General features: G+C 35.8%; 1 protein-coding gene across 1 annotated transcript in view; it reads left to right on the top strand.

Moving 5' to 3' along the window:
- CNTN5 (contactin 5) overlaps nucleotides 1-23,437 on the top strand; it is a 416,285-nt gene that overhangs the window by 357,667 nt on the left and 35,181 nt on the right. The window contains exons 13-14 of the mRNA XM_060018068.1: nucleotides 5,714-5,784; nucleotides 7,868-8,102. Coding sequence (XP_059874051.1) covers nucleotides 5,714-5,784; nucleotides 7,868-8,102 — 306 coding nt within the window. The remainder of the gene's footprint in view (nucleotides 1-5,713; nucleotides 5,785-7,867; nucleotides 8,103-23,437) is intronic.

The raw sequence follows: 23,437 nt of genomic DNA, 5'->3' as shown, positions 1-23,437 counted from the left end.
AGCAGACAAAAATCATAGCAAGAAACAGACCTCTAAGACCAAATCTCAATAATTAGGAAAAAAGAAGATAATAGTATGGCTTATACAGCAGACAGTATTTTAAATCATGAAACCACTTTGGTCCAGGAAAGCCTTTTCTGCAAAATATATTCAAGAAATATATCTTCAGTTTCAGAGACACTTTGCAAACAGAGATGGTAACTTTAACAAATGCCCTTCTAAATGAAACATGGTTAATTGTTAGGCATTCCCCTTTCTGATTAATAGCAAGATGAGGGAAGAGCAGTAGAAGACTCGAGCATGAAAGACAAAAGGGTAATGAGAGGTTATCAACCCAGGAGTAAATGTGAGACACTCAAGTTAGACTTTTCCCATCTTCCTAGTCCCTATAATGCCATATACCAGTCATAAATCATGAACCATGTTTCAAGCTCTATACTAAGCCCTTGCCTTCCATTATAGCATTTAATTCTCACATCAACCCTCTAAAGCAAGCAGGCTTATCCCCATCTTACAGATGAGAAACAGAATAAGAGAGTTAAAAACTTGTACAAGGTTATCTAATAAGTAAGTGGCAGAGTTGGAATTCTAATCCTAAACCAAAGGTGATGACTCCCAAGTTATCTTCCTCCCACCCCTCCCTTCTTCCTCTTGCCTTTTTCTTTCTCTTCATTTTACCACACGTTCCAACAAATTTTGCTCAAAGATTATTATGCCTATCCTCTGCTTCTACTTCTTTGTGGAATAAAGTTCAGAGAAAATGAGTGAATGGAAACACCTTTTATTGTCTATACGTACCTCCTGTGGTCCTGACTATTGCTATTTATGAGAAGGTTCATATATCAGAGAAATCTTACATTCTCTGAAATATCCTAGCAACGAAAGTTGTAAATCAAAAATGATATATTGCCTAGGTTTTCAAATTAAAACAAGCTGAGCCAAAACTGAAAGCACAATTCCCATGGTACTGTCGAAACTGTATTATCCAGATTTCCAAAATAACAGTCTATTTCAAGATCACATGTTTATAGATTCCTACTGAACTTAGTGTTTATCATAGAAGACAACTGTATTTTCTTTTTGAAGTAGATAATAACATTAGGTAATAGTTATAAATTACAGTTCCAGGCACTGTGATACATAATTATGAAAACCTTAAAAAGTAGGTATTATTATTATCTCCGTGAGACAACTAAAGGACAAAGTGGTTAAGAAATATTTTCAACCCATCAGCTAGAATGGTAGAACTGAGATTCAAGCCCAGATCTTTCTCAGTCCCAGAAGAATACTTTTACCACTTACACATACCACCTTAGCTACCCTATTGATAGGAATAACAGCATTATCTGAACTCTTTAGGAAACACCACTGGTATTATTTTTTTTAATTTTGGAAGCTCTTTAACTCTTTTTATAAAGTGAGCTTAGATGATAATCAGTTAACTGAAATATTTGTATGTTACATACTTCAATTCAGGTAGGAATTTTTTTTTTAAATTTCTCTCCTGACTCCCACCTTCACTATATTATCAACCTCCATTCCCTCCTTCCATTCTTTTGCACTTCTCTGCCCAAACCCGTTGCTGGATTTGCTCCTAAATTATGTGACCGCTCCCAGGTCTCTAGTAAAGCTGTATTATTTAATGAGCTATGTAAACATTTACTGTAATAGATTTGGAAATTTTTCAGGGAAAAAAAGAGGGATTGGTAAACGATTTCATCCTGTATTCTTTTGTTTAGTTGAATGCTAATTAAAGTATGTTTTTAGTGTGATTGACTTTGTTCAGACTATTACACTTAGGAAGAGTTCTTTGAGACTCAAGCTTAAATTCATGCACACTTAAACTAAGGTAGTACACTATATTTTAGTCACTCTGAGCATTTACAACCAAATGTATAAGATAAAAAGGGACAAGAGTCTACATTTCAACATGCCAGTTAAGACACTAAAACAGCAAGACATTTATAGATTGTTGGAAAAGTATTAATCACGTTATTCCTTCATGGAAGACTAATGTTCAAAAGAAATTCTGAAGAATAAGAGTATAACTCATTAACCATGCATGTAAACTTGATTCTCTAAGCTAATAAGCTCATGGCATTGATCAGTAGCCAACAGAGGGAGAAAAGCATCTAGCTGCTTAATTCTAAATCAGATTTTCAATAATTATATTGAAAATAAATTTGGGTTTAGGTAAATATGTATTTCTCTGAACTCAATGAAAGCATTTATTACATGTTTGATTATATTAATTTTATGCTTCTAACAAGAATTATAGAACTTTTACAATAGAAGTGCTCTGAACAATTAAGTGAAACCTCTACATATCATGAATATGTTGTTTTAAAAATAAAAGGATATAATTAAAATCAGTGTTGACTGCAGAGATAATAACTGTGAACCACCAACTTGAAAAGGAAACCAATGAGCATGGGTTCCACTGATCATCTGCATGTAATTAGGAAATTTAAGCCAATTAGAATTAGAGTACCCAATTCAAACATTGTGATCCTGACAGCAAAGCACAATGCCTGAGTTGCATCTGTTAAAGACTTAGGTTTTCTTTTTGTTTGTTTGTTTGTTTTTCCAGTTTTATTGAGATATAATTGACATATAATACTGTATTAGTTTAAGGTGAACAACATAATGAATATACTGCAAAATGATTACCACAAGTTTAGTTAACATCCATCACCTCACACAAGTACATTTTCTTCTTTGTGATGAGAACTTTTAACATCTTCTCTCTTAGCAACGTTCAAATATACGATAACAGTATTGTTATCTCTAGTCATCATGTTGTATATTATATCCCTAGAACTTATTTATCTTATATCTGGAAGTTCATACCTTTTGACCACATTTCCCCATTTCCCCCACCCTTCATTCCCACCTCTGGCAATCATCAATCTGTTCTCTGTTCCTACCAGTTCCATATTTTTAGATTCCACATATAAGTCAGATAATAAAGTATTTGTCTTTCCCTGTCCAGCTTATTTCACTTAGTATAAGGACGCTGATGTCCATCCATGTTGTCTCAAATGGCAGGGTTCCCTTCTTTGTATGGCTGAATAGTATTCCATTGTATAATACACCACATTTTCTTTATTCATTGATCCATGGACATTTAGGTTATTTCCACGTCTTTAAAGCCTTAAGTTTTCTGTTAGTATTTCCTATTATATCTAGTAAGCCTTTCTTAAAAAAGAACAGTTGGTGCTTATACACATATACTATTAAAACTCAATGAACTATAGTGCCTCTTTTGTGTCATTTATTATACATTAAAATTGGATGATCTTTATTTACATTATTTTATTTTCTTTATTTACATTTATTTATTTTATCTTCTTAAAAGGAATTAGTAGCAGTAGGAAGACTTCAAAGACTAATTTCAAATGATAAAATAAATTTTACAGAATCTAGGTCATTTATGGATAATTTGATATGGAAGTAACTCACACAGAAACAAATTAAATTTTGCTTTCTTGGTTCCTCAAAGTGGAAATTTTCACCACATTTTTCATTAGTTTCTTTTCAATTTTTTTACTCACAAAGTTAAAACTTTTGAAAACTCTAAATATTCTTTTTAAAAAATAAAAACATTATTAGACTATGGAACAATACTACCAAAGCTCCAGAAGAAAGATTTGACCTCAAATCATCACTTGAATTTCATTCTACTCATACTTCTTTAATGAGCTTCAAGAGAGAGATGTTCACAAGATAGCCTATAGCCTACTCTCCAACCCTAAGCTAGAGGTTCCAAGCATCCTCTTTTTAGATGATGTTTGAGGGCTGAATAAAATAGAAAAGGATGCTCAGTGCCTAGTCTTTCCACAAAATCCATGATCATAGGGAGGGTATTTTCAAAGAAAAATATTCAAATTCCTACATTTAGGGTATAAACTAGCAATTCCAATGTAACAGATGAAGTAGGTGGTTGTGGTAGATATTACTTGTAATATTATTTACCTGTTAATTATTGTCAGTGATGAATGTGAAGCATATGTGTGTGCATAACTTTTTATATTTTACAAACAAATGGTACTAAGAGAAACCATAGTGGCACCATATCAACAAATTAACTTGCTTCTACTATTTATCTGACCATGCACTCATGGTCACAATATTCAGAACTCTGAGATTAGCCACTGAGGGTATATTTGGAAATGTGTAGCCCTACCCTTTTACACATACAGTTAAACCAGTTTTCCTCCTGTGTGCTTTACTCATACCATACACCAGAAAATGAATTTAAAACTACTACTCTATAACAGTGGTTTTGAGACATGGTGTCAAGGCAGACTGATGTGTCATAGATTGTTACATGCAGTGATAACTTATGACTACTAGTAAAAAACTCAAGTTAAGTCATCTGCCTGCTCTTCATATAAATTAAGGCATATTCACTGTTATTGCTCTAATACCATCATTCTTCTTAGTTGAATTCCTTTTGATTTCCTGATTGAGAGACAAAGGGGTATCCAATTCCATGTAATTCTGAGGGAATTCATGAGAGTGAACTCCACATATGAATAATCCTTAATGTGTATGTAACTGTGAAAAAAGAAATATTGGTAATGGCTTCTGTATATATCCTTCTACGTGTGCATGAGAAAGACAAGAACTCATGTTCACGGAGAAAAGTGTCAAGGAAATGAAATTTGGACCTGGTGAATAAATATCATCTAGTTCAATGGAGGCAATGATAGTGTTCTCTTCCACCTCCGTGGTCCAAGAAGAATTGTTTTTTTCCTTTCTAGTAGCATATAAATTCTGCATCAGTTTTTCCAGTATATAAAATGCTGTGTTAATATCTACCAGTAATTAACAGCCTTCCACTCCAAGTAGGTAATAAATGGGAGTGAATTTATTGTTTATGAGTATATCAATATTTTTTAAAAAACTATATGCTGGGATATAAAGGCAATGCTGAAGTGAATTGCTAATGCAGGCTCATAGCCTAGAAAAAGATTTCTTTTAATAGTTTTCTTCGTTTAACAGTTCTTCATTTGAATATATTCCCTTTCAACTACATGTTTTGTGGTTTGGTGCCATGAAGGGGAATTTAATTCCTTTGACACATTTATTCTTTTAATAGTTTTGCATTTGAAAAAGCTTCACCAGGTATCTATATATTTTGCAGTTTGCAGAGAGGTTCATTCTTGACAGTTTTTTAAAATGTTTATTCATTTAAATAGGTTCTCACTCCATGGAACTGTTGCTAAGATTTCTTTAAACTGGAGCCACCTGGGAGTTCTAGTAAAGCAGTAAGGCTAATGTCAACCTGTGGACTTTCCAGGGGCTCTGCAAGCCCTGAAATCACAGAAGATTCACATCCTCAGGAAGAAGAAAACATGTAGGATGAAATTTAACTAACCATTAGCAGATGTCCTTGACTATAGTGTTAATTATGATTTGGACCTTAGTAACCACAGAGCATTTATACAATTGAACTAGTTTGGGGATGCAGTATGTGGCCATGAAAAATATATATCAAACTCCCCCACATATATTTGAAAGCAAGGTATTTGTCACAAACATTTTGTTTAATATTTAATAAGACCACTTTGACTTCCAAACACATTTTGATTTGTTTATTTGGGGATGTTACCCAACCAGAGTAGGGTTATGATGCATTCTTGGTATAGGGACACTTAAATTGTACATCTATGTATTGTCCTCACTCTTGGCCCATTTTTAACGACAGTTCCAAAGACAACACCCACCAATGTAAGAGGAAGAAGTGGAAGAAGGCACGAGTTAGTCATCGCCTGGGAGGTAAGAAAGCCTACTCAGATGTCAGAACTTGTTGATTCCTTAAAAAAGAAAGTTACACATAGAGTATCAGTATTTGGTATAGAGTAACTGAGTAACTTCTGTTTAAAGGAGGTTAAGAAACACTTTGAGCATGCGTTACTCACATGAATATTTCCAAAATGAACTTTTCTCATTTTCATACCAAGTCTAAAGTGTGCTGTCCTGTCATATAGGCTGTCTCAGAATACAGTTTGAATGATTAAAACACATTCTCTCACAAATTACTTCAGATGTTTATTTGGCTTAGTTTGATATTTATTTACTTCACAATTGAATAGCACACTTGACATATATGTAGGCTAAAACCATTGAGGTTTTCCTGGAGTAGTGACTGGGTTATTTCATTTATCTCATACAACCATCCTATTAGTGGGGATAATTTTCCTTGTTTTACAAAATTATGAAACTGATGCACAGTTTGAGTACTTTCCTGAGAAGCAGTAAAATTGGGGCTTTGAATCCAAAACCCTTATTCTTTTGTGTCCCTCACTGTATGACCTCCAAAATTCCTTCTGTCAAAGGAAAGGAACAGGGGAGAAAGAGTGTGAGAGGTACATTTATTTTCCATAAAGCCACTTTCCTTCTTTAATGTTAACTTTATTATCAAATATAGCTAGGTAGCTAACAGAACAATGCGTTAGAATATGGAGATGGAAATAACTATTGGAGAAAACAACCAATCCCTGACCATCTCTAAGAACAATGATAGAATGTACAGAAACATATAGAAAAACTCCTTTCCCTAGTAAGAAATCTTCCATGAGCACATCCTCTGACCTGTTCTTCTGTTCATATGCCTCTTCTTCAATAAAACTTTATGCCTTGTTTTTGATTTCTGCAGAGGTATTAACTTCCCAATACCTGACCTTCACTGAGATCAAACCTCTCTAAACGGAATTGCCTTCCCTGTCAGTTTTATGTCTTAGTCAGCTGGGGCTGCTATAACAAAAATACTGTAGACTGGGTGGCTTATAAACAACAGAAATTTAATTCTCACAGTTCTGGACGCTGGAAGTCTAGTTCTGGAAGGCATTGGTGGATTCAGATCTGGCAAGGGCCTGCTTCCTGGTTCATAAAACACAATTTCTTACTATGTCCTCACGTGACAGAGGGGCAAGACAGATCTCTAGATTCTGTATTACAAGGTCAATAATCTGATTCATGAGTACTCCACCCTCATAGCCAAGTCACCTACCAAAAGCCCATCTCCTAGTACCATCACATTGTGTTAGGAATTCATCACATGAATTGTGGGGGAGGAAGGGGTATAAACATTTAGTCTATAGTACTTTGATATAATAGGCTTTGTCTCTTTTCCTCCACTCAATACATAGTTTTCTCTCAAATCAAAATTCAAAATAAGAAAATATAGCAAAGGTTTATTGTGTGTCTATTTGTCAAACATTGTGCTAGGCAATGTCTGGTAACTGCTCCACTGACTAACTAGTTAATGACAATTACTGTTTTCTTTGGTGTGCAATTGATGCTCATTTAACAAATTTAAATGTAAGCCATGGAGTACAAGTCTCTTGAAAAAATTCTATATACTAATTTTTTCATATGTTAGTAAAGCACAACAGTAATTGAGAAAAAACTAGAAGAAAGGTCTTACATTAATTTCACCGAGATTTTCTGTGCAAAGCCCTCTGCAGAGCATTACCAGTGACAAGATTTTCCCGACCACCAGACCATATGACAGTTTTCCCCAGCATATTACATTCTAGTGTGGAATCCAAGGACCTTTGTTTCATATACATGACTAGTTCGAGCAAATTTGTTTCACTTCAAGAGTTTTCAATACTCCTGATGCTTTTCTTAAATACCAACTGATACCATTTAATTTTTTTAATCTTATACCTTTAAAGCCTTTTAAATTTCCAGTGACTGTCAAGCTATTTTTCTATGTTGGTTTCCAATGTAATATAAAGATTGGAGAGTCTCTATTGCTCTAGTTATCCATAATCTTTAAAAATTTAAAGATTGGAAAGAGTGGGGGTTTTGATGAATTATTTTCCTGATATTTAATTGCATTTTTCTTCTTTAGCCAGTATCGGAAGAGTTTCAGAATGGGGAAGGCTTTGGCTATATTGTGGCTTTCCGACCCAATGGAACACGTGGCTGGAAGGAAAAAATGGTGACATCTTCTGAAGCTTCAAAATTCATTTATCGAGATGAAAGTGTCCCTCCTCTTACTCCCTTTGAAGTGAAGGTTGGCGTTTATAACAATAAAGGAGATGGACCTTTCAGTCAAATTGTGGTCATATGTTCAGCTGAAGGAGGTCAGTTTTTTCATGCTTATTATTTTCATTTAACATTTTAATATTTTATTTTGGTACATGATTGTGACACTATTGTAATAGATAATACAGGTACCCCAAAAGCAAAAATAAAACTTACCCATAGTCCCACTACACTTTTTAGATATATTTTTCCAAAATTTTTTCCAAATAATTTTTATTGAAAAAAATTGATCATTCCATATACTTTGCTTTATGTTCTTCACTCCCTGATGATGTATGGCAAATATCTTTCCATGACAATACAATATTAGTAACGCCTGTAGAATATTCTCTGGATGGATGGACATTTAACCATTCTTCTCTGTTTCACAATTTAGATCATTTTCTATTTTAACCTTATTCTAATTTAAATTTAGAAATTTAGATAACTTCTATTTTAATTGAAAATTTTAACTTATGTGAAATAAATTTAAATAAAGACTCCAATAACTATTTATTACTAACCTCATACACAAAACAGCCGACTGATAAGTATCAGACAGGATTTTTTGTTTGAAGCTTTTCACACATGGTATTATTAAATCCTCACAACAATCTTGTCTAATAGGCTTTATTATCCCCATTGTAGAGAAAGAGAAATTGAAGTCGAGAAAAGTTAAGGAACTTGTTAAAAAAAAAGTTAAATAGTTTCTAATTGAGAATTAAACCCAGTCCTTTCAATCATTAAATCCTTGATTTGTCTATAGCAAGCTGTCTTCATATGTATAACCTCATTTAATTCTCAGTATAAACCTACTAGGTAGGCAGGACCTAGGCAGGAAACCCATTTTACAGATCAGTAAACTGTAAATCTGAGACTTATTCATGGTTACAGTCAACAGGTGGTAGTGCTAGAGGACAAACTCAGTTTCCTACATCAAAATCCTTGGTTCTTTCAAATTTTAATACAAAAATGTATTTTCTGAGTGAGAGAAAGCTTGATAGAGCTAACTCCCTAAAGTTAACTTTTCTGCACAGTCCTTCTTCAATTCAAGTGCACAATTTCAATTGGCTCTGCAAGTAAGTAAAATGCCTTACAGTCCCTAAACCTGACAGAAGACTGAGCTAATGTTACACCAAAGGCAGCACACATTTGACCTTCCAAATAATTATTGTTTTTTCATAAACTGACCCTTTTATTTCCTTTGTGCCTACATGTGTGACTTGACTAGCTTAAGAGAATTACCAATCTTTTTGGTATGGGGAATTCATGGTGGGGGAAATAAGTAAGGTTGTTTGAATACTGAAGCACAAAGGTAGTGTCTAATTTATGTAAGATGTAGTTTTTCAGCACTAGCTGCCTTGTATTTTATGACATAGAGCCAAATTTTGAAGCAGAAGTAGAAAATTTTTCCTAGTATAAGAATGAACAGGAAAGTGAAGAATCAAGTAATAATAAGGAACCATAGGTATTCTGATGAGATATTCATGCACTTAGCATCTCAAGTTTCTGATGTTTTTTCAGATAGTATAGCCAGTCTCCACATTACTTATATTAACTCTTACAATCAAATATGAGGTAGGAATCTCAAGCTGCAATCTATTTTGCAGGAAACTGAGACTCAGAGAGGCTAAGTAACATGCTCAAATCAACCCGGTAAATAACAAAAGTTATAAGTAACTGTAGTAAGTGACAGGGCTGGAATTTGAACACAGGTCTGTATGACTCCAAAGCTAATGCTTTTAATCACTACCCTATACCTTCTCATCAGGAGTGTCTTTAACAATAATGTTTCATTATTGTATTATGTTAGTGTATATAATAATAATATTTTACATCATTTGTTAGTCTGATATCTGTTTTGAACTACGTCTTATTCAGGAAGTGCATATTCTTGTGGTTTTAATTTATTTAACCTAACTATAAAGTGCATGGTCCCAAATGTCACATGAGATGAATTGGACAGGTGTGTACATGCTTCGTATGGTAACACCAGTGTTGCCTTTAAGAAATCCAGATTTGTACGTTCCTTGTCAACATTTGCTTTAAAATTAAATCATAGCAGCCACCATGGGTTATTTATACTGTGTTTTCTTAAATTTGAAATGGCTTGCTTTTAGAGATTTCTCTTTCCAGCTAGATAGGAAATATGCATATTTTCTTTCAAAAGAAAGAAATGTTGCTGTAACATATTTCACAGTAACACTTCATTTACTTTGGTGGACTGAAATATGAAAGATACCAGGCAAATTAAATCCAAATAGAGGGAGGAGCTTCAAGATGGAGGAGAAGTGAGACGTGGAGATCGCCTTCCTCCACACAAATGCATCAGAAATACATCTACATGTGGAACAGCTCCTACAGAACACCTACTGAATCCTGGCAGAAGACCTCAGACCTCCCAAAGGCAAGAAACTCCCACGTAACTGGGTAGGGCAAAAGAAAAAAGAAAAAAACAAAGACAAAAGAATAGGGATTGGACCTTCACCTCTGGGAGGGAGCTGTGAAAGAGGAAAAGTTTCCACACAATAGGAAGCCTCTTCACTGGCAGAGATGGTGGGGGTGGTGGGGGGAATCTGCAGAGCCACACAGGAGAGCACAGCAATAGCGATGCAGAGGGCAAAGCAGATAGATTCCCACATAGAGGATCAGTGTCAACTGGCACTCACCAGCCCAAGAGACTTCTCTGCTCACCAGCTGGCCGGGTCAGGTGAGGGCAGGGCGCTGAGGCTTGGGCTTCAGAGATCAGATCCCAGGCAGAGGACTGGGGTTGGCTGCATGAACACAGCCTGAAGGGGACTAATGTGCCACAGCTAGCCAGGAAGGAGTCCGGAAAAAAGTCTGGACCTGCCTAAGAGGCAACAAGACCATTGTTTCGGGGTGCACAAGCAGAGGGGATTCAGAGCACCACCTGCCTAAACGAGCTCCAGAGACGGGCACAAGACGCGACTATCAGCACGGACGCCAGAGATGGGCATGAAACACTAAGGCTGCTGCTGCAGCCACCAAGAAGCCTGTGTGCAAGCACAGGTCACTATACACACCTCTCCTCCTGGGAGCCAGTGCAGCCTGCTACTGCCAGGGTCCCATGATCCAGGGACAACTTCCCCTGGAGAACACACGGCGGACCTCACGCTGTTGCAACGTCACGCCACCCTCTGCCGCCACAGCCTCTCCCCGCATTCCATACCCCTCCCTCCCCCAGCCCGAGTGAGCCAGAGCCCCCTAATCATCTGCAACTTTAACCCTGTCCTGTCTGAGCGAAGAAGAGATGCCTTCAGGTGACCTACATGCAGAGGCGGGACCAAATCCAAAGCTGAACCCCAGGAGCTATGAGAACAAAGAAGAGAAAGGGAAATCTCTCCCAGAAGCCTCAGGAGCAGTGGATTAAATCTCCACAATCAACTTGATGTACCCTGCATCTCTGGAATACCTGTATAAACAATTATCTCAAAATTGAAGCAGTGGACTTTGGGAACAACTATATATATATATTTTTTTTTTTTTTCCTTTTTCTCTTTTTGTGAGTGTGTATGTGTATGTTTCTTGGTGTGAATCTGTCTGTATAGCTTTGCTTTTACCATCTGTCCTAGAGTTCTCTTTCTTCATTTTGTTTTGTTTTGGTTTGTTTTCCATTTAGTATAGTTTTTAGCACTTGTTATCATTGGTGGATTTGTTTTCTTGAATTGGTAGCGCTCTTCTTTCTTCCTTTCTTTTTTTAAATTACTTTTTAATTTCTTTTTATTTTTAATATTTTTTTATTTTAATAACTTTTATTCTATTATTTTTTCATTCTTTCTTTTTTTTTTCTGAGCCATGTGGCTGACAAGGTCTTGGTGCTCTGGCCAGGTATCAGGCCTGTGCCTCTGAAGTGGGAAAGATGAGTGAAAAACAATGGTCCACCAGTGAGCTCCAGGCTCCACGTAATATCAAACACCCAAAGATCTCCCAGAGATCTCTATCTCAACACTAAGACCCAGCTCCACTCACCAACTAGCAAGTTACAGTCCTGGACACCCTATGCCAAACAACAAGCAAGACAGGAACACAACCCCACCCATTAGCAGAGAGGCAGCCTAAAATCATAATAAGGTCCCAGACAACCCAAAACATACCAGCAGATGCAGTCCTGCCCACCAGAAAGAGAAGATCCAGCCTCATCCTCCAGAACACAGGCACTAGGCCCCTCCCCCATGGAAGCCTACACTACCCACTGAACCAAACTTAGCCACTGGGGACAGACATCAAAAACAACGGAAACTATGAACCTGCAGCCTGCAAAAAGGAGACCACAAACACAGTAAGTTAAGCAAAATGAGAAGACAGAGAAACACACAGCAAATGAAGGAGCAAGGTAAAAACCCAACAGACCAACCAAATGAAGAGGACATAGACAGTCTACCTGAAAAAGAATTCAGACTAATGATAGTAAAGATGATCCAAATTCTTGGAAATAGGGAGGAGAAAATACAAGAAATGATTAACAAGGAGCAAGAAGAACTAAAGAGCAAACAAACAATGATGAGCAACACAATAAATGAAATTAAAAATTTTCTAGAAGGTATCAATAGCAGAATAACTGAGGCAGCTGAACTGATAAGTGACCTGGAAGATAAAATAGTGGAAATCACTACTGCAGAGCAAAATAAACAAAAAAGAATGAAAATAATTGAGGACAGTCTCAGAGACCTCTGGAACAGGATTAAATACAACAACATTCGAATTATAGGGGTCCCAGAAGAAAAAGAGAAAAAGGAAGGGACTGAGAAAATATTTGAAGAGATTATAGTTGAAAATTTCCCTAATATGGGAAAGGAAAGATTCAATCAAGTCCAGGAAGCACAGAGAGTCCCATAGAGGATAAATCCAAGGAGAAACATGCCAAGACACATACTAATCAAACTATCAAAAATTAAATACAAAAAAAAAATTTTAAGCAACAAGGGAAAAAAAAATAACATACAAGGGAATCCGCATAAGGTTAAAAGCTGATCTTTCAGCAGAAACTCTGCAAACCAGAAGGGAGTGGCAGGACATATTTAAAGTAATGAAAGGGAAAAACCTACAACCCAGATTACTCTACCTACCAAGGATCTCATTCAGATTCAATGGAGAAATTAAAAACTTTACAGACAAGAAAAAGCTAAGAGAATTCAGCATCACCAAAGCAGCTTAACAACAAATGCTAAAGGAACTTCTCTAGGCAGGAAACAAAAGAGAAGGAAAACATCTACAATAACAAACCCAAATCAATTAAGAAAATGGTAATAGAAACATACATATCAATAACTATCTTAAAAGTAAATAGATTGAATACTGCAACCAAAAGACATACACTGTCTGAATGGTTACAGAAACAAGACCCATATTATATTCTGTCTACTAGAGACACACTTCAGACCAAGGACACATACATACTGAAAGTGAGGGGATGAAAAAAGATATTCCATGCAAATGGAAATCAAAAGAAAGCTGGAGGAGCAATTCTCATATCAGACAAAATAGATTTTAAAATAAAGGCTATTAAAAGAGACAAAGAAGGACACTACATAATGATCAAGGGATCAATCCAAGGAGATATAACAATTGTAAATATTTATTCACCCAACATAGGAGCACCTCAATACATCAGGAAAATGCCATAAAAGGGGAAATCAACAGTAACACAATCATAGTAGGGGACTATAACACCCCACGTTCACCAATGGACAGATCATCCAAAATGAAAATAAATAAGGAAACACAAGCTTTAAATTATACATTAAACAAGATGGAATTAATTTATATTTATAGGACATTCCATCCAAAAAAACAGAATACATTTCTTCTCAAGGACTCATGGCACAGTCTCCAGGTCAGATCATATCCTGGGTCACAAATCAAGCTTCAGTAAATATAAGAAAATTGAAATTGTACCAAGTATCTTTTCTGACCACAATGCTATGAAACTAGATGTCAATTACAGGAAAAAATCTGTTAAAAATACAAACACACAGAGGCTAATCAATACATAAACAAATAATCAAGAGATCACTGAAGAAATCAAAGAGGAAATCAAAAAATACCTAGAAACATAGGAAAATGAAAACACAATAACCCAAATCCTATGGGAGGTGGCAAAAGTTGTTCTAAGATGGAACTTTAGAGCAATAGAATCCTACCCCAAGAAACAAGAAATATCTCAAGTAAACAACCTAACTTTATACCTAAAGCAATTAGAGAAAGAAGAACAAAAAAACCCCAAAGTTAGCAAAAGGAAAGAAATCATAAAGATCAGATCAGAAATAAATGAAAAAGAAATAAAGGAAACAATAGCAAAGATCAATAAAAGTAAAAGCTGGTTCTTTGAGAAGATAAACAAAATTGATAAACCATTAGCCAGACTCATCAAGAAAAAAAGGCAGAAGACAAATCAATAGAATTAGAAATGGAAAAAGGAGAAGTAACAACTGACACTGCAGAAATGCAAAGAATCATGAGAGAATACTACATGCAACTATATCCCAATAAAATGGACAACCTGGAAGAAATGGACAAATTCTTAGAAAAGCACAATCTTCTGAGACTGAACAAGGAAAAAAGAGAAAATATAAACACCAATCAAAAGCACGGAAATTGAGACTGTGTTTAAAAATCTTCCAAAAACCAAAAACCCAGGACCAGATGGCTTCACAGGCGAATTCTATTAAACACTTAAAGGAGAACTAACACCTATCCTTCTCAAACTCTTCTACGATATAGCAGACAGAAGAACACTCCCAAACTCTTTCTACGAAGCCACCATCACTCTGATACCAAAACCAGACAAAGATGTCACAAAAAGAAAAACTACAGACCAATATCACTGATGAATATGGAGGCAAAAATCCTCAACAAAATACTAGCAAACAGAGTCCAAAATCACATTAAATATCACACACCATGATCAAGTTGGGTTTGTCCCAGGAATGCAAGGATTCTTCAATATAAACAAATCAACCAATGTGATACACCATATTAACAAATTGAAGGATAAAATCCCTATGATCCTCTCAATAGATACAGAAAAACTTTTGACAAAATTCAACACCCACTTATGATAAAACTCTCCAGAAAATAGGCATAGAGGGAACTTACCTCAACATAATAAAGGCCATATATCACAAACTCACAGCCAGCATCATTCTCAATGGTGTAAAACTGAAAACATTTCAACTAAGATCAGGAACAAGACAAGGTTGTCCACTCTCACCACTATTATTCAACATAGTTTAGGATATTTTAGCTACAGCAATCTGAGAAGAAAAAGAAATCAAAGGAATACAAATTGGAAAAGAAGAAGTACAGCTGTCACTGTTTGCAGATGACATGAAACTATACATAGAGAATCCTAAAGATGCTACCAGAAAACTTCTAGAGCTAATCAATGAATTTGGTAAGGTAGCAGGATACAGAATTAATGCACAGAAATCTCTTGCATTCCTAAACAAATGACAAAAAATCTGAAAGAGACATTAAGGAAACACTTCCATTTACCATTGCAACAAAAAGAATAAAATACCTAGGAAAAAAACCTATCTAGGGAGACAAAAGACCGGTATGCAGAAAACTATAAGACACTGATGAAAGAAATTAAAGATGATACAATCAGATGAAGAAATATACCATGTTCTTGGATTGGAAGACTCAACATTATAAAAATGACTATACTACCTAAAGCAATCTACAAATTCAATGCAATCCCTATCAAACTACCAATGGCATTTTTCACAGAACTAGAACAAAAATTTCACTATTTATATAGAAACTAAAAAGACCCTGAATAGCTAAAGCAATCTTGAGAAAGAAATACGAAGCTGGAAAAATTAGACTCCCTGACTTCAGACTATACTACAAAGCTACAGAAATCAAGACAGTATGGTACTCACACAAAAACAGAAATGTAGATCAATGGAACAGGATAGAAAGCCCAGAGGTAAACCCACACATATATGGTTACCTTATTTCTGATAAAGGAGGCAGGAATATATAGTGGAGAAAAGACAGCCTCTTCAATAAGTGGTGCTGGGAAAACTGGACAGCTACATGTAAAAGAAAGAAATTAGAACACTTCCTAACACCATACACAAAAATAAACTCAAAATGGATTAAAGACCTAAAGGTAAGGCCAGACACTATAAAATTCTTAGAGGAAAACATAGACAGAACACTCTATGGCATATATCCCAGCAAGATCATTTTTGACCCACCTCCTAGAGAAATGGAACTAAAAACATAAATAAATAAATGGGACCTAATGAAACTTAAAAGCTTTTACACAGCAAAGGAAACGATAAACAAGATGAAAAGACAACCCTGAGAATGGGAGAAAATATTTGTAAATGAAGCAAATGACAAAGGATTAATCTCCAAAATATACAAGCAGCTCATGCAGCTCAATATCAAAAAAACAAACAACCCAATCCAAAAATGGGCAGAAGACCTAAATGGACATTTCTCCAAAGAAGATACACAGATAGCCAACAAACATATGAAAGAATGCTCAACATAACTAATCAGCAGAGAAATGCAAATCAAAACTACAATGAGGTATCACCTCATACCAGTTCAGAATGGTCATCATTAAAAAATTGACAAAGTATAAATGCTGGAGAGGGTGTGGAGAAAAGGGAACCATCTTGCACTATTGGTGGGAATGTAAATTGATACAGCCACTATGGAGAACAGTATGGAGGTTCCTTAAAAAAACTACAAATAGAACTACCATATGACCCAGCACTCCCACTACTGCCCATATACCCTGAGAAAACCATAATTCAAAAAGAGTCATGTACCACAATGTTCATTGCAGCTCTATTTACAATAGCCAGGACATGGAAGCAATCTAAGTGTCCATCAACAGACAAATGGATAAAGACGATGTGGCACATATATGCAATGGAATATTACTCAGCCATGAAAAGAAAGGAAATTGTGTTATTTGTAGTGAGGTTGATGAACCTAGAGTCTGTCATACAGAGTGAAGTAAGTCAGAAAGAGAAAATAAGTACTGTGTGCTAACACATATATATGGAATCTAAAATAAAAAAGTCTTTCTAAAGAACCTAGGGCCAGGACAGGAATACATATGTAGACATAGAGAATGAACTTGAGAACACTGGGAGGGGGAATGGTAAGCTGGGACGAAGTGATTGAGTGGCATGGACAAATATACACTACCAAATGTAAAATAGATAGCTAGTGGGAAGCAGCCGCCCAGGACAGGGAGACCAGCTTGGTGCTTTGTGACCACCTAGAGGGGTGGAATAGGGAGGGTGCAAGGGAGATGCAAGAGGGAGGAGTTATGGGGATATATGTATATGGATAGCTGATTCACTTTGTTATAAAGCAGCAACTAACACACCATTGTAAGGCAATTATACTCCAATAAATATGGCAAAATAAAAAAAATCTGAATAGAGTCTGCCTTTGTTCTGACAACAAAATTCAAACATATATTAACATTTGCTCACTAAGTATATTTACTAATTTGGAACTTTATGTGTAAATATTAATAAAGTTTTAGCACTATTAAATTGTGTTAAACGTGAAAAGCAGGACAATGGAAGGAAGAGTGTATTTGCCTAGGGTAAGCGGAGCTTCAGTTTCAAGCTCAGACTAACTGTAAGGTCTTGGGCATTTTTTTCACCTTTCTGAGCCTTACCTTCCTCCACTCTAAAAATGAAAATCTAGAAGTAGAACATCCCTGGACGCCATTAAAAATCTAAGACTAAAATTTTGTCAATTTATTCTACATTCTGAAATATTCTTTTAAATTTTAATTGTCCCAGTATAGGCAACAATAACAGATCGACTTTTGCTCTATAATAAAAAGAGGGAAACCAACATCCTTTTTAGTCACTTGACAAACTGCTTTACTTGAAAAGGAGTGAACATTTTCAAGATTGAACCATTTTTAAAAAGAGTCAAGACCTGTAATAAACTGACGAAATAATATATTGTGCTTATGCCAGAGCAGGGGCCTCTCTTCCATGTCTGTGGATGTTCACAGAGATTCACAGTGAGTCTTTGTCATCATACTCTTGCCCAAAGCCCAACTGATCTGATTGAGACTGTATCTCTCCATAGACCACTTCTGTTTCTTTTTTCTTCCATTAACCTAGTCCACATGTCCTCTGTATTCTTAGATAAAGCAAAGAACAAGAGCAGAGGGACTGGCTTTCTATCTCTGTTTATGGCCATAGTTCCTTCCCTTCATATCATGATACAGCTACACACCTAGAGTACCATGGAGAAGGTACCACCCTTTCACAGCTGACATCAAGACATGAAGAGAAATGTACCAGATGCCATATCAAACACAGCCATGTTTTTGGAGGGAAGCACAGAACACAAGGACTTCAAGTCACACCTGACAGTACTAGTTCTCAACCCATTTCCCACTGACACATTGACAATGGATGACATTCGCATCCAGAACACACTTCCATAAGTGCTTGTGTGCATTCCCCATACCTCTATGTTTTCCTTTTCCTCTCAAGAAACCTATTGGGATTCAAGTGAATAGTACATTATTGAAGGGAAAACCTTGAATGTAATCAGTTATAGAAGGATTCATCATTTATACATATAGATACTTAGTAAATCACTTGGGAAATAACCTTGACTCTTGCCACTCGGAGGTTGACTATTGCCCTAAAGTACTGTCAGAAAAGCTCCAAATGGTTTTTCTGCTAACACCTTTGAGACTTTGAAACCTTTCAAGGTTTCCACAACAGAAATAATCCCGAATGGCTCTGTCAGTGACAAGCAACATTCGACATAAACCTGGGAGGAAAGAGATATGCCTTCTGGGACTTCCATGCATCATGCATATTTATCTATACCCTTTGAACCAGGCAAAAATTATGTGCATTCTAACCCTGATTTGACTTCAGGTCTCAGGGTATGATATAATCCCATGCAATACTCTCATCTTGGAAACAATTCTATTTTTTTAAAGAAAAACAAAATTCCAACATAATTGATTTTAAAGTGCATGGTATAAGTGATAAAAAGCAATATTTCCAACATGAGAAATCAAATTGGCCTTCATTTCCATATTTCTAGAAATACTTATTCATTAAACTTGCATCCATTTTCCACTTGAGATTTGGAAAGGGAAAGAAACTGAGCATTCAAATACATCTAATAGAAAAATAGAGGGAAATTCAATATAGATTAATTGTAGGTTGAAATATTTGTTTATGTGTGATGTGATTTAACTTCTCTAGCTTTTTTGGCTTTTTCCTTATATGTAAAAATATGCGGCTATTATGTTTTATTAAAGTCAAAAAGCTTCTTGTTTGCAGAAAATGATATGCAATTATCCTCTTGTAAATTGAGCTACCACAGCTCAAATTAAAACCTGACTTTCATGAGGTGTTATTCTGCAAATCAGTCCTTAGCTGAAACTGAGCTCAGTGGGATTTATGTGAACTTGAAAATTAATAAATTGGCATATTAGTTGTAAAATACGAGGAATAATTTCCTGTCTTTGCCAGATGATCCATTTGGATTAGTGCCTGTAAAAGTTCAGCTACAGCTGTCTTAACTGAATTTTTAAATAATGAAACCATAACCCTTCTCCCAAGGAGTTTATTAAACTGTCCTTTGATTAATGCTCTTACCCACCCCTCCTGGGAAGTCAAACGTATAATCAATATTATAAGCACATCCGCCCATATTACTTGGAGAACTCCAGCTGCTAGGTCACTTAATACAAATGTATCATCTAAATTCATGAACACGGTAATGCTGTACAAAATTTTTAATCTAACAGGAACTGAATTCTATCAGTCAGCCTGTCCACTTCATATCCCAAGATTGGAGTGAAGGAGTCAGCCATGGCCTAATTAATATCATCATAAGTGAAAAAAAGAAATCTTCAAAAATCTTTGAATCTATTAGACAAAATGCTAGTGTAATCTCAAATAAATCCCTGAATTTTCATCAAATTACCCAAGCATAACAGATAGAAGTGAGCGTGGCAAGAAGCATCCTGTGATTTACAGATCAGGAGAGTTTTAGAGATGCCTGAATATGACAAGATCTATGAGGAGCAGTGTAGCTGTGGTTCAAAATTACCAAAAGTTCCATAAAATGGGAATAAAAGGAGTTGATAGTATGCCTGTGGCAGGGTTAAACAGGAGATGACGGGGGTTTAGGTGGTTTCTGGCATGACTTAGAGAGGCCAGCTGGGGATTCCAACATAAATATTCTTGAGAGAAGTTAGGCGTGGTGGGGCAAGGAGAAGAGAAAGCAGTAGGAAGAAGCACCAGGGGGGGTAAACACAGATGTGTGCACAGAAGCAGAACAGTGTGGTGGTCAGGGCCTGACTGCTCTGTTCAAATCTTCTCTCCACCCTCTAGCAGCTGTGCAACTTTGGGCAAGTTGCTTAACCTCTCTGCCCCTAGATTTCCTCATCTGAAAAATGGTGACAATGATAGTAGGGTTGTTGGAAGGATTAATTGATACATTATAAAGAATTTTAAATAAGGCTTGGCATATATCAAATCTTCAGGAAATGGCAGTTACTATTATTATCTTTGGTTATTCCTCCCTCATCTATTTCCTTTGTTATTTTTGTTCATTTGTTTTTAATCTTATTCCATTCATTCATCTGTCAGTTATTTGGAAACAATTGTGCAGCAAGAGAATTGACTATATATTCTTCTTGTAAAATCTCTTCTGCACCCCAAAACTGACCCTAAGAGGTAAAGAATGAGCAAGCTGCTTCCTTGGTGCCATTTAAAAACAACAGAAGAGAGAGCACTTGAGACCTGAGTTCTACTTGGGGCTCTTTCAGAGACAGAAGCAGAGTTCAGATAAACCTGTTTCTATGTCACTTTTTTCATCTTCAAAATGAGGGCATGTTTAAGTTTTCAAACAGTACCTATTATATACAATGATATTCGTAAGTCCTTTTTCCTTTATGCAGGTAATGTAGCCTGTGCAAACTTATCACAGAGACACAAATCTTCATTGAGTCTACAATCACTAAGATGAGGGAGCAATGAGAACTGTGTGTGTGTGGCATCTAAACAATTTCACGATAGGGAGCATTCATCAAATTAACAATAAATTTCATATTTTTAAGCTTTAGAAGTAAGAGAATAATAAATATTTACAGTGAAAGAGCACTGGATTTATTATTTTGCTCCTGATGACACTTTGCCTTCTGAATCATATTATGTGATTTTACAGTATTTTAGATTAAAAAAAAATTTAAAAAGCAAAAAAAAAAAATGAGAGCATGGATTTAAAACATAGGTTCGTAACTCAAAAGCCTATAGACGTCAGGTAAGAAATATAAATAAGTAAAGTAGTCCCAGAAGTGAGACAATAAAGACTGGTAGAGAATCTGGCAAACTAAAAAGAATATACCCTGACTAATGGGAACAACTGCTAATTCTCATCTACCAGCACCCAAGGATTCAGATTTGGTATCCCCCTTTTTTCCCCCAAATAAGCCATAAATTCTTATTTTTAGATGGAATGTTGGAATTAATTAATTTAATAGATTATTTGGGCAAACAAAATATGGCTGAAGACCCACTGGCCATCCATGTGTGACCTTTGATCCAAGTGACTTTCTAAAATTCTTTCTAGTTGTGACTTTCCATCATTCAACTGCAATGGGATGCCCAAACAGGACAGCTAGTTCCAATTCAAAGCAGACATTCTATGATCTAGTCAGTTACTCTTGCCTGCAGACAAACTTTTTGATACACATGAAAATATTCACTGGCTAATAAACCGTACAAATTGAAACTTTTGGAAGTAAACTGAATGAGGTCACTTTTTTACATGTTTAAATTTCCAATGCAGGTCAGCATGGGTCTACTTCTTATACTATTTACATCCAGAAGGTGAAAAAAATAAGAAATGACTCTTCAATTCTTGTTTCATCTACCCTCATTCATTTGATGCAACTATAATATTTATCCCCCAAGTGTGCAACTATGAAATGTCTTCTTGTGTCTGACCTGGATTTAAAAAGCTTAGAGGTTTTAAATAGAAATTAGGGTTCTGGTTTGGGAAATAATTTCTGAATATTTTTCTTTATTTTTTACTTTTTTAAAACTTTTGTCATTCTATTTAAAAAGTACTTAAACATGTGTAGTGCTACAGAAAGCTGAGAGAAATTTCTTTCTCTAATGGTAAAGAGAGATCGAAAGGCTGCCATCCAACCACATGTTTTGTGCTTCTGAAATTGTTTATCCCCCTGCAATCTCCTTTGACAAAGATGTAATTGCCTCAATAATAAAAAAAGTTGAAAGAAGGCATTTGTCACACAAATCTCTGCAATGCATTCACTTAAAAGATAAGCAAAACTTCTTCCAAATAACAAATGATATTCAAAGGGTGGCTTTCTTTGAAATAAATCATATCCTAAATCCTGGCGATCAGATTATACACACTTAAGAACATGAGCATTTCTTTTCATTTACTTGCAAAATAAAGAATTTTAACTCCTGTTAAATAGCAATGAAAAAAAATTTTGTTGCAGGTCTGCTGAACAGAATTCTAGAATGAAATAAAAGTAGAAGCTTTTCACAGTTTTTTTTTTTTTTTAATCTGGTAGGTGCACAAATAATAGGCAGTTGGAAAGTGGGATGAAGGAAACCATTGAGCAAAAGCAAATAAAAGATATTCAAAGGGCAGAATGAGAAATGACAATTTATACCATGGCAGAAACTAATGTCAACTTCTGTGTAAAGATTAATGTGAATTTACCAAAGCACTTTGAAGTAACACAAATATAGTATATAATTTTAATGAAAGCTTTACCAAAAGAAAAATCATTGCTCAGTGCAAACATGCACTTTTGAAAAAGTCTTCTGTGTGCTTTTTTACAGTAACAAGGGTAGATGTTTTTGACTTATATTTTTCAATTAATAATATATAAAGGCTCTCCAGGTAGATATGTGGCCACTTTCCTTCCATTAGAAAAGGAAAAATCTCAGCAAATGGTTACATTGGGTTGTCCAAAAAGTTCATTTGGGTTTTTCCATAACATCTTACAGGAAACCCAAACAAAATTTTTGACCAACTCAATAATTCCCTTTATATGACTAAGACTTAAAAATTTTTTTGCGGTACGCAGGCCTCTCACTGCTGTGGCCTCTCCCGTTGCGGAGCACAGGCTCCGGACGCGCAGGCTCAGCGGCCATGGCTCACAGGCCCAGCCGCTCCGTGGCATGTGGGATCTTCCCAGACGGGGGCACGAACCCGTGTCCCCTGCATCGGCAGGTGGACTCTCAACCACTGCGCCACTAGGGAAGCCCAAGACTTAAAAATTTTATTTAGAACTCTGCCTTTGCAGTAAGGTTCCCTGAATCTAAAAACAAAAAGAAAAAATGTGTGTGTGTAT

The sequence above is a fragment of the Delphinus delphis genome, chromosome 8 (genome assembly GCF_949987515.2).
Source record: "Delphinus delphis chromosome 8, mDelDel1.2, whole genome shotgun sequence".
Lineage (NCBI taxonomy): Eukaryota > Metazoa > Chordata > Mammalia > Artiodactyla > Delphinidae > Delphinus > Delphinus delphis.
Note: the sequence above shows the minus strand (reverse complement) of the source record. Positions and strands in the feature narration are given on the sequence as shown.